A 12,136-nucleotide genomic window follows, 5' to 3' on the forward strand; every position below is an offset into this window, starting at 1 on the left:
TTTGTATTATGAATTTAAATATTATTGTATGACTTTTTAAAATATGTTTTCCAATTTCATATTTCGTTTTAAAATTTAAATTATTTTAAATTCTGAATATTAAATATAAATTAAAATTTATTATATACTAATTAATAATAATATAATAAGAAACAATGTAAACTCCTCGTAAACATTACATGGAGTTTACATCGAATGTTTACGAGTGATTAACATCGAAATATTTACGAGGGTTTTACATCGAAATGTTTATGAGTGATTTACAACGAAAGTATTTACGTGTGCTTTACATCGAAATAATTACGTGGGCTTTACGACGAATTCTTACGTGTCGTTTACGACAAATCCTTTCCCTGCGCTTTACGAGGAATATATTTCGTCGTAAACGTAACGAGTCGTTTACGACGAAACCTCCGTTACGACGGACGTTTACCAACGAAACGTCTTTCGACGTTAATTCGTCGTAACACCCCGTTTACGACGAATTTACAACGAATACTGCCCTAGTAAAAAATATGTTTTCTTGTAGTGAATAGTTAACAAAATATAGTTTATTTCTATATTTGTAGTAATCAACTAATTAATAACAATTTTCTATATTTTTGGGTTTAATCTATTTTATATCATATTTACTTGATAATATTTTATATTTTAAATTTATTTCTTATCGTAATTTTACTGTATTTTGACAATTTTTTGCTTTTCTCATATTTTTTTCAAAACTAGTGAAGATTTACATATATTATGGACCTGATGATAATCATTGTAGTATTTTTTCAAATCTCTCAAACAAATATTCTGTATATGATTCATATATAGAAGGTAACACCACAGTGACGTAACCAATGCAACAATCTACCAATATATAAATTAGCCTTTTCAAATAAACTACTAATAGCTTTTGTGGCTAGAGCCTAGAGGAGGAGGCACAGAGTTCAATACGATCGTTCAAGCTGTTTTGGTGGAGAAGAAACATGCCTTGGTTAGTTAGGAGAAGACGACGAGGATGATTTTAAACAAGTTATCCAATGGCAACTGCGTTACTAATGTCTTCCATTGATATTTGCCACTAGACGAGCAACTCCTAAGAACTATGAAAATATAGCAGAAACACAAGGAAAATTCTGAAAACATCTCTTTTATTAAAGAAAATATTACGAAAAAATATAAGGGAAAGCTATAACCCAGTAGGACTATTACAATTACTACAATATTGAAGGATAATGATATCAACTTTAATAATTATATAGTATGTTTTATTTTCTTATTGGGTTCATGGATAAATAGTACCTTTTAATGGTACTGCCAGTGCAGTGATTTTATTTTATTTTTTTTGAACAAACCAGTGCAGTGATTTTAATGGTACCAGTAAGTGTGCAATTTCAAAGAAAAAGAGTAAAAGATTGATGTATACAATTGACTATATACATATAATACATGAAATTACTTTTATCTGGATTATTAAAACAAGTATTCTATACTGGAATTGCAAAGATCTCCAAAGTTTTATCTATCATACTATTTGCATTCAGAGAAGAAGAGAATATTTATTACGCCCACAAGCAAAATCTTAGAAAATATGGTAGTACCTAAAGACTAGCTAAATATGGTGTCACTAAGGTCTGAAACTTGTATCATTACATAAACATAATGTTTCATTTTGTTAAAGAGGAAGAAAAATGCGAGGAGGATGCTACGCTCATTGTGACTCCTTTCTCTTCATCATCATCTTCCAAGACGAACAAGGACTCTGTATTCCTACACATGCCATGAACTAGAACAACGGGCAAACCAGCCAAAACCCCGAGCAGAATACCACCGGTTACGTTAGTCAATAGAATAATACAGAGCGTGAGGACCAACAAAGTCAGCACCAAAGCAGAATCATCGATCACACTGCCAAATATCACCAGTGGTTCGTTATCCCGAGAGTAGACATATAGCCATGCGATGATCAAGACAACGAAGACCGCGAGGTGGACAGGTTGCCAAAGCATGCTGATGAAGATAGCAACAACGAAGATGACGAGATAGTTGGTTCGGAAGATCATGATGTTGGTTTTGATTCGTTCTGTGGCAACACTGAATGAGGTAGGAAGGCTAAGGGAACTCCATTGGACAAGTTCAAGCCATGGTCTCCGAGAGCTAAGGCCTAACGAGATCAACCCTTTTGCTCGTCCCAACATGCTCTGGTTCGAGGCGGCATTTGCTTGGGATGGTATAGTGCCATACGTTGTCATGTTCTTTCACAAACGGCAAAATAAGAGGAGAAGAGAGAAACGGAGAATATAACCAAAGGAACCTATATGAAGACAAGACTGTCAAGAGATAATAAATCTGAGGTTCTTAGATCGTCTCTCTCATTTGGAATGTATTTTATTTCAGGACACCAGAAGAGAGGTAGATACAATGCACTAATAATGGAAAGGAGAGAGAGAGATTCAAAGGAATGGAAGGAAACCCTTAAACTTCTCATAGCAAAAACGTTAATGTTATAACAAGATTGTTATTACATGAATTTCAAGAATCATATTCTTAAAAGAGTTGCTAAACCTTATTGTCCACAACAGAGCATATATCAGCCAGCTTAAATCCACAGAACGTAGAAGACATTTAAGCAACTCAACACAAGCATTCTACAGAAAACACAAAGTTGTTTTGTATATATACCAGCGAAGCAGCACCATCACTGGCTGCTGCTAGCATCAGAAGCAATAGCTTCACCACGATAAACCCTCCATGGTCCTCGATAGTACAATGGCTTCATCAGAGGCACCGTTTTGCCTGGGTGCTCTTCCCAAAACTTCTCCTGTTTATATAATATCAGTGGAGTGAGTAACATAAGCATACAGCAGAACAAGAAGCATAACTTTAGTCTTGTATTCACATCAAACAGTGTAAGAAACCCATTGACAAGAGATCAATTGAAACCCCTAAATAACAATGGATTAAGAAAGGTTTCAACTTTATGCCATTTCTAACCCTAGAATTGCAAATCACGAGAAACCCACAAAATCTAATTACAAATCCGAGTCGAATCGATCGAAGCTTACCTTGTAAAGCTGCTCCGTAACCGCAGCCCCGATGACGCCGGTGTAAAAGGCGGCGACGTAGATAGTAATCAAAGCTGTAAAGGTTTTGGGTCGACGGTAAGGCTCGATCATCTCCCAGACAGCAAACCTCTCGAACTTGTTGTACTTATAATCTGCGTATTTCCTCCATAGCGTGCTCCAAATTCCTTGGGATTGCATCTCTCAAACCTTTCTCAACCTTCGCCGTGTTTTGGATTTTTCTTTACTCGTTTTCGCGGCGGCGCGTGAATCTGGGAACAGACACAGACAAAAAAAGACTTTAATCGTTAAAATATTTATCAAACAGTCCTCATAGTTCTATTACGTTTGGGTTTTGGCCCTTGACTTATCTTTACTTCCACTTGAGTCTTGAGAGATCAGAGCAAAGATTACAAAAACTAAGACTTTGTAAGTATATAATAAGATAAATTGAAAATTAAGAAAATTTTGTACCATTGCTCGTTCTGAGAAACTAGACAATATAACCCAAAATTATGCAAATATATTAAACCTCACACATGCATCATACATCAATAAGCTTTGCGTTGGTAGCAGTTAGTTAAAATAAATTTGCAATTTGCCTATTCACAAAAGTATCATAACATGCTTCAGGAAGGATTCTTTTATACAGATAAAATGACAGATATACAGAATATTAAGCTCAGTGTTTGCTTGAGCAACCAAAGATTGTTGCGGTAATAAATCTAAAAATATGGCAATTCAACTTGATCCAGCTGGTTTGGCTGCATTCGTCTGCACGGATAAAGATTCCAATGTGAACCCTTCAGGTCCCTTGGCTGGACCGATGCTGCAACGATCTGTATTGTGCAGTCGGATGGCATCTTTTATCTTTTGGAACTGAAAGAAGAAACATTCAAAGAAGAGGATGTCAAGTAGTACTCTGAGACAAACAAAATGCATGCATCCAAGAGGTTTTGATCCACTGAATCAGCAAATCTCAATGGTATCAATATCAAGCTAAAAATTTCTAATATTTGAAAAAAGAACCCCCAAGGCAGTTCTACAAGTTTGAAGGGAAAGTGACTTATGCTAGACCACAGTCACGGAAAGGGTGAAGCCAAATAGTTAGTGCATTTACCTTGGCAAGAGAACATGAGAAGGACTCGAGCTGGCCATCAGCTCCACGGTAAAAGTGGAAATAAGGAAGCACTTTCACGTTTAAACTCTTGCACATTGGTTTATTCTCATCAAAGTTTACTTTGAGAAACAATATATCTGGATGTTCCACCGCTGTCTTGCAAAGCTAGAAAGAGATTTCCAACAAGATACAACAACAACAACAAAAAGTAAAGAAATGAAGTTTTTTATATCTTCATTTAACAGAAAAGTCACAGAGGTAACATGACGCATACCTTTGGGAACAATGCTCTGCAAGAAGCACACCAAGTTCCATAAAACTCTACAATGACTAGTCTTTCCCCCGCTTCGCTCAAAGCCTTCAAGAACTCTTCGGTGGAATGAATGTCGACCATGTTCGGTCCAGCATTCCTCTCCCACCATTTCGGTGGCTCCGTCTCGGCCACAGTCTCATCTACCTAAACCACAAACACACATCGAACACTTATATTATAGCCAAAATCGCCACTATTTAACTTGAACTTATCCAAAGGATCAACCTTTCCTAACTTAGCTCCTAACAAACTGCTAGAGTTGTCTAAAACTCTAACAATGAGCTAAGCATAGCTACGTGCTCCAGAATCAATCAGTTTCGAAAAGGGTATTTGAATTACGGAGAGAATGTGCTTAAAAGACAACAAAGTTGTTACCTTGACGCGAACCAACTTGCTCTTGGATCGTTTAAGAGGGATGTGGCTTCCGAGACCAGAAGACGGGTAATGAGAAGACGAGCACGAGGGAGAAGACGATAGAACACGCAATCTCTTGTCGGAATTCAGATTCGGAGGTAAGCAAGGTTTCAGAGAGTTGAGAGTGGTCGCAAAGGAGGAAGAGACGCGGATGGCCTGAACCGACGTCGTTGATAATCTCACAACTCCAGCCATCTAAATTCACCAGCACAAAGAGAGAGACAGAGAAGAGAGTGAGATTGTTCTTAGCTCCGAGAGATCCCTCCAGGGAGAAAAGAAGATTTCTCTAAAGAAGATCACAGAAACTGTCTGGTTCAGAGATTCTCGTGATATTTTTCTCTCAATCATGATGTTCAAAATAATACATAGACGCGATTTCAACATTAAATTGGCGTTTTGACCGCCGTTATCTACTTGGCGGTGATATGTCGATGCGTTAGCGTTGAAAAAGTGTAAACGCGTTTTGTTTCGCCTGAACAAACGTGTTTTAACACGGAACGCAAACAATGTAAAGGACGGTTTTATGGTACAAGAAAGCAACTCGGTTTGGTTTTAATTCAATTCACGTTTGATCTTTTTTTTATTTTTGAAACACTTTCACATTTGATCAATCGAATAGATACCAAAGACAATGAATCTTCAGCTACAACATCATTTTAACGAACGATTCAGCATCCAAATCAAAGAACTGTGTTTCTGTGGTGGAAAGTACCAATCTTGGCTTCAATGGTGTCTAAGACAAGTTCTGACAATTACAGACTCCAAAAAATATCTTGTTAAAATCGTACAAACCAACATAATCAAAGCGCATAAATTGTCTGTAACAAACCAACATGCGTTTATGTTGGATGCCTTTAATTCGACAGAAGAATGAAACTTACATTTCCTCTGCTTACGCCCTTGGCAATAAAACGTTTGAAGGAAACCCTTCAGAACCATTGTTCGGTGCACCCTTGAGTCCCAAAATCGTACTAATGACATTATATATCTCAACGTTCTCAAAAGAAGGCACTTTCCTCCCCTTCGCAAACATAGGACCGTGCCCCATGAATATAGTCCTCATCGAAAAGAAGGCATTATCATACCCATGAGCTCCACCACACTCTTTAGCTTTACTCCTCTTCTGCACAACCTTGAACCCTTCACCAACCATTCCTATAATAGGCGGGATCCTGTCGCTGTCTACATAATGAAGCCTGCTAGGTAAATCTTCTTTAAGATAAACCTTCAAATACTCCCCGTTCTCCACTTTCCCCGACCCCAAGCCTTGGTTCATCTTAGCCACAACATCAGCCGGGTTATGACCTTTAGGAGGCTTAATCACTAGCATAGGAGTGTAGTAATGAACCCAGCTGGCAGGGATATCGATCCAAGAAGCTAAATCATCGAGAACGATCACTTTCTTATCACAAGTCCCAACCATTCCATGATCACCAACCATAATCATAGTCACATCCTCGAACACCCCTCTCTTCTCCAACCCATCTATCAACCTACCAATCAACCTATCGATGTTAACCACAGCTTCAGTGATCCTAGGATCATCAGGGCCCACTTGATGACCCTGATGATCCGGATCCTCGAAGTAAAGCGTCATAAAACTAGGAATCTCGCTACTAGGCAAATCGAAGTAGTTTAAGATAGTATCAACCCTATCGTCAAAAGGAACAGAACCGTTGTAAACTTGACATAAGCCTTTAGGACAGTCCCAAGCCCCCTTGTGTACCTCAGAGCCAGGCCAGAAGTAAGTAGCGGCTTTGAGTCCTTGGTTTACTACTGTCTCCCACAGCGGCTCGCCTAGCCACCATTCCGGCTCGTGGCTAGCCATTGTGAAGACTTCCCCTGTAACTGGATCGACGAACCTGTTGTTGATGATGCCGTGGTGAGCTGGGTAGAGGCCTGTGACGATGGAGTAGTGGTTGGGGAAAGTTAGGGTCGGGTAAACCGGGATTAGACCGGTTTCGGCTTCGGTTCCGTTGGCGATGAGGCGGTGGATGTTGGGGAGGTTGGTCTTGTGTTGGTACTCGAAGCGGAAGCCGTCTGAGGAGATGAGGAGGACGACGGGCTTGTGGAGTTTCTTGAGGGGGCGGGCGACGGGTCTGTGGAAAGGTTGGGACTTTGAGACTTGGTTGAGGGAGAGGAGGGGTTTTGTTGCGGGGGGAGAGGAGAAGAAGAGGAAGGCGAAGGCGGAGGCGGCGGAGAGAGCGATGCAGGTGATGATGAGGAGAGATGTGAAGATGAAGCAGCTTGAGACAGTGTTGGTGTTGGTGGAAGAGTCTGAGTTGTTGTTGTTGTTGTTGTGGAGAAGTGCGATTGATTGGCTTGGTGGGTCTTCTTCTGGTGTTGGCATCGCTTTGGGCTTTGTGTCGCCGGAGATCATTGATTCTCTCTTCTACTTAACTGATCTGGTCGATGTTTCTTATGGGAAACTCAGAAAGGTGCAAACTTTGATCAGAGAGTGTCTGAATAATTTAAAGTCAGACTCGGAGAGAGAAGAGCAAACGTGACAACTTCGTGGGTTGCTTAAACTTTGAGTATTGATTGGTCTTTGGACTCGTGGGCTTGGAGTGACTTGTACTTTCCGTTTTACACGGATCCAATATTCTTATAGACGCTTGTGAATCTGCCACGTTTCCCCGGTAATAAGAGTCTCCCAGTTGATTAGTCAAAAGAGAATGAAAGATGTAGTTTCGTCTCCGCAAGTTCTGCTTTATTGAATGGTTTAGTGGTTCAGGATGCCATCAGTATGATATCTAAGTGTGGTGGTAAGGTCGCTCTCTTATCTATTATCTTTCTTTGTGAAATGTTCTTTTGTATCTCACCTTCCTCTACTGACCACTGATTAGGATACATGCATCTAAATGTTTCTCCCCAAATATTGTAGGTTACATTAGGGGTGTTAATACGGCTATCCGGGCCCATTTAGGTCATGGCTTAGTTTCATACACGTATACTATTCAATAAGTGCTCATTAGCTTAAGCTTGAAGTGATAGCCTTGAGCGCTTAGATGGGCAGAGCTAAAGAACTGATTTTATTAGTTTTCTCATTCGGAAACAAAGCTATTCTATTATTTCATCAACAACGTTACAACTTTGAACCTAGAATTTGACGTTGTCGACCGCGATAGCAGGTGATTAGCATTAATTAACGTCGATAACAGCAAAACGAAAATGGATCACGTGATTCTGTGCGATACAGTCAAATGTACTTAGATTAAGATGTGATATATAATCAATAGACCACATTTTTCACGTTAGTGTTAACTCTATAATAGTTTAAGCCAACACGTACCATCGAAAGCTGGTTATACAGCTAACTTATATTTTCAAACTTCGAGTGAATTAATGTACAATGGTCAATTTACATATTGGTAGATTGTTGCATTGGTTACGTCACTGTGGTGTTACCTTCTATATATATGAATCATATACAGAATATTTGTTTGAGAGATTTGAAAAAAAAATACTACAATGATTATCATCACGTACCATAATATACGTAACTCTTATCACTAGTTTTGAAAAAATATGAGAAAAGCAAAAAATATGAGAAAATTAAAAAAAAAGGCAAAAAATTGTCAAAATACAGTAAAATTACGATAAAATTAACTTTAAAACATAAAATATTATCAAGTAAATATGATATAAAATAGATTAAACCCAAAAATATAGATTATTGTTATTAATTAGTTGATTACTACAAATATATAAATAAACTATATTTTGTTAACTATTTGAGTAAAATAAAAAATAATTGCTAGGATCTTAAAGATTGGTAACATAAACACTCATTCATTAACTGTTGTTCAAAAAAGAAAAAAAAAGAAAAAACACTAACTCATTAACTTAAATGAGTTATGGACTAACCCATATTAGATCAAAACCATTTAGATATAGTTTCGATAGAATTTCACATGTGTGTTATCAAAAATCAATACTATTAAAACAAAATCACAAAATATGGACCTAACTAGATCCTAGTTAGATTATTTTTTTTTTAAAACTATATCTTATACAATTTACCTAACATGTAATATTATTAATTATATATCTTTAAATATGGTTTAAATATGGTAAGATTTAAAGAAGTAAATCTAAATAAATATCTCGGTCAATTATGTATTAATTGAGATCTTCCATATCAAATTCCTTTTAATGCAACTATAGTAAATTATATTTTGAAACATTTCTGACATTTTAAGCTTATTTCTCAAACAATATTAATAACAAGAACAAATTAATATTTTCATATGAATACATTTTGATTTTTCTAATATCATTTCTTCATTTTTTTGAATAGTAAATGAATTCATCAAAGTACAAAAAATTACAAATCTAATATTTTTTTCAATTTTATGTACAAATTTAAAGTATATAAAATTTTAATTTTATAAATATTATCAGTTTTCTATGGGTTTTTAATATGTCAACTATGGTTAGATCATAGATTAATGATATTTTTTTTTAGATTTTATCAGGTTTTATCAGATTTTTAATTAAAGAAATTTTCATTAAATTTGAATCATATTATACACCAATCACTGAGTTTACCTCCGTGAGTCCAGATCGGATATGAAAACACTGAATATCTATTTTTGACATAAATATGTAGATCAAAATTCAAAAAATAAATACTTAATATCAACTAGCAATTTTATCTAAAAATCAAATCCACGCTTTCAAAAGTACGGATCAAAATTTAGTAATACGTTATTATTAATTAATAATATACATCTCAGTGTTAGACCTTTTAAAAATGTACATTACAGTATTTTGTACATGCGATTTCTATTGATAAACGCAAAAGTTTAGTGGCATAATAGCATAATGGAACCGTAATTGAAAATGGTGTTTTACATCAATCACATGCGCAGCGCAATACAAAACCCACAAAGAGTGATTGTGACTGTTTGGAATATCAAGACTCATGAACCATCTTTCTAATAGAGAAGTGAAGATTATTTTTGGAGTTTAGTAGAAAGTATACAATAATGAAGAGTACCATAATAATTTAGTAGTCTCAGTTAGTAACCTTTGATGGTATGATTAGTAAATAGACTAAAACTGGGTATAATGTATTAGAAAAAAACAAGGAAATGTATGCAAGAATACTCAAAACTTAATTAATAGATATGGAAGCAATTATTTAACTATTTATATGTGATTCATTCTGCCTTGCACGTCGGGTGCTTTCTAATTTGGTGTGTTTTACTAGTACGTAAATAATCACATACGTCCGCAAGTTACAAAATAGAAACGAGATTGTGACTGTATCCGTCATCAAGACTCGTGATGACTCATGAAACATTGTTCAAAGAAATTATATTTTAAAGTAGTTAGGATTTGTGTTTCAAAGAAAATTTTTTTTATAGGATTATGTAGAATCCATTGTCCTTAGAGTTTCGAGGAGCTTAACCTTTTCCGCATCGACCAGACACTCCTCCGCAATGAAATTTGACAGGGTTTCGTTTTTCAGTAGATTAGATTGCAAGTAGCAACAATCAAAATGAATTATTCAACGTTTTTTGTATTAGAAAAAAAACTGAGGAAAACCAAATAACAAACTTAAAAGACATAACGGACAAGTTATTAAGTGCTGGATTACACTGAAACAAAAGAAAAAAACAGAGGAGATGATTATTCAGTCTTATTGATACTGAGTAGAGTCGTCTTATTAACTTAGGATCAGCAGACATATGATTGAAGGTTAAACTTGATTTGGATCACATTTTGGGCTAATAATTTACTAATCATTTTAATCCAAAATTTAGCCCAAATTCTAGAAAAATCTTCCGCCTCCTTAAGTTAAAAAAATCTAGATATTATTATAGAAAAATCTAGATAATTAGAATTAAAAAAACTAGATATTATGTTAGAATTATCTAGATTTAAGATTAAAATATTTGAGATATTTTGTATTGTGGAGGCTATAAATACCTCCACTTCCCTTCATTTTGTATCATCAAGAATTATCCAAGTTTGTAAGAATCATCTAAGTAATAAGAATCATCTTCTAAGTTATAAAATCTTTCTTCTTCACAAAGCTTCTTTCTCTTCAAACACTTAAACACTTTCTCCATCTTTGTAAAGTTTTTCATTCCAACAAGTGGTATCAGAGCTACAAGTTCCTTTTGAAGATGACAAACAATGGTGTTCCCTTCCAAGTTCCATTGCTCACTAAGAGCAACTATGACAATTGGAGTCTTAGGATGATGGCTATCCTAGGAGCACATGATGTGTGGGAGATAGTCGAGAAAGGCTTCAATGAACCGGAGAATGATGGTGGTCTATCTCAAACACAAAAGGATGGTTTGAGAGATTCAAGGAAGAGAGACAAGAAGGCTCTCTGTCTAATCTATCAAGGATTAGATGAAGATACATTTGAGAAGGTTGCTGGTGCAAAGACGTCAAAAGAAGCATGGGAGAAGCTTCAGACATCTTACAAGGGAGCAGAACAAGTTAAGAAGGTACGTCTACAAACTCTAAGAGGAGAATTTGAAGCATTACAAATGAAGGAAGGAGAACTCATCTCAGATTACTTCTCAAGAGTCTTGACGGTTACTAATAACCTAAAAAGAAATGGTGAGAAGTTAGATGAGGTGAGAATCATGGAAAAAGTTCTTAGATCATTGGATTCGAAATTCGAGCACATTGTTACGGTAATTGAAGAGACAAAAGACTTGGAGACTATGACAATGGAGCAACTTCTTGGATCACTACAAGCTTATGAGGAAAAGAAGAAGAAGAAAGAAGATATTGTGGAGCAAGTTCTCAATATGAGAATTGATCAAAAGGAAGAAGTTGGCCGAAATCATCCGAGACGTGGTGGTGGTCATTTTCGAGGACGAGGTCGTGGTGTAAATAGATGAGGTTGGAGACCGTATGAAGACAACTTCAACCAAATAGGAGAGAATTCATCAAGAGGCCGTGGAAGAGGAAACCTAAAATCAAGGTACGATAAATCAAGCATCAAATGCTATAGTTGCGGAAAGTTTGGACATTATGCTTCTGAATGCAAAACTCAAAACAACAATAGAGTTGAAGAGAAGTCCAACTATGTTGAAGAACGGCGTAAGGAAGAAGATATGTTGTTGATGGCTTACTAGAAGGATGAACCAAATGAGGTTCACAAGTGGTACCTTGATAGTGGTACAAGCAACCACATGTGTGGAAATAAAAGCATGTTCGTAGAGCTTGATGAATCGGTGAAAACCAATGTGGCTTTGGGAGATGAATCGA

General features: G+C 36.3%; 4 protein-coding genes and 1 pseudogene across 4 annotated transcripts; 1 reads left to right on the plus strand and 4 right to left on the minus strand.

Annotated features, from left to right (window-relative positions):
- Nucleotides 1-1,509: 1,509 nt before the first annotated feature.
- LOC106295047 (PRA1 family protein C) lies at nucleotides 1,510-2,412 on the minus strand. The gene has a single exon (XM_013730822.1). It carries the CDS (start codon nucleotides 2,238-2,240, stop codon nucleotides 1,656-1,658), a length of 585 nt encoding a protein of 194 aa, XP_013586276.1. The 5' UTR covers nucleotides 2,241-2,412; the 3' UTR covers nucleotides 1,510-1,655.
- A 36-nt stretch (nucleotides 2,413-2,448) lies between these two features.
- Nucleotides 2,449-3,322, minus strand: LOC106295056 (uncharacterized protein At4g29660). Its single transcript, XM_013730834.1, has 2 exons — nucleotides 3,054-3,322; nucleotides 2,449-2,809 (listed from the first exon to the last, which is right to left on the minus strand). The coding sequence occupies exons 1-2, from the start codon at nucleotides 3,249-3,251 to the stop codon at nucleotides 2,687-2,689; spliced, it is 321 nt and encodes a 106-aa protein (XP_013586288.1). The 5' UTR covers nucleotides 3,252-3,322; the 3' UTR covers nucleotides 2,449-2,686.
- Nucleotides 3,323-3,553: 231 nt separating this feature from the next.
- Nucleotides 3,554-5,265, minus strand: LOC106342906 (thioredoxin-like 2-2, chloroplastic). The gene is made up of 4 exons (XM_013781972.1): nucleotides 4,859-5,265; nucleotides 4,445-4,627; nucleotides 4,171-4,335; nucleotides 3,554-3,929 (listed from the first exon to the last, which is right to left on the minus strand). Exons 1-4 carry the CDS (start codon nucleotides 5,090-5,092, stop codon nucleotides 3,792-3,794), a joined length of 720 nt encoding a protein of 239 aa, XP_013637426.1. The 5' UTR covers nucleotides 5,093-5,265; the 3' UTR covers nucleotides 3,554-3,791.
- Nucleotides 5,266-5,629: 364 nt separating this feature from the next.
- Nucleotides 5,630-7,554, minus strand: LOC106316919 (ectonucleotide pyrophosphatase/phosphodiesterase family member 1). The gene has a single exon (XM_013754783.1). The coding sequence runs from the start codon at nucleotides 7,275-7,277 to the stop codon at nucleotides 5,790-5,792; it is 1,488 nt and encodes a 495-aa protein (XP_013610237.1). The 5' UTR covers nucleotides 7,278-7,554; the 3' UTR covers nucleotides 5,630-5,789.
- Nucleotides 7,555-9,742: 2,188 nt separating this feature from the next.
- LOC106329718 lies at nucleotides 9,743-12,132 on the plus strand (annotated as a pseudogene).
- The last annotated feature ends 4 nt before the right edge of the window (nucleotides 12,133-12,136 follow it).

Source organism: Brassica oleracea, chromosome C1 (assembly GCF_000695525.1).
Source record: "Brassica oleracea var. oleracea cultivar TO1000 chromosome C1, BOL, whole genome shotgun sequence".
Classification (NCBI taxonomy): Eukaryota; Viridiplantae; Streptophyta; class Magnoliopsida; order Brassicales; family Brassicaceae; genus Brassica; species Brassica oleracea.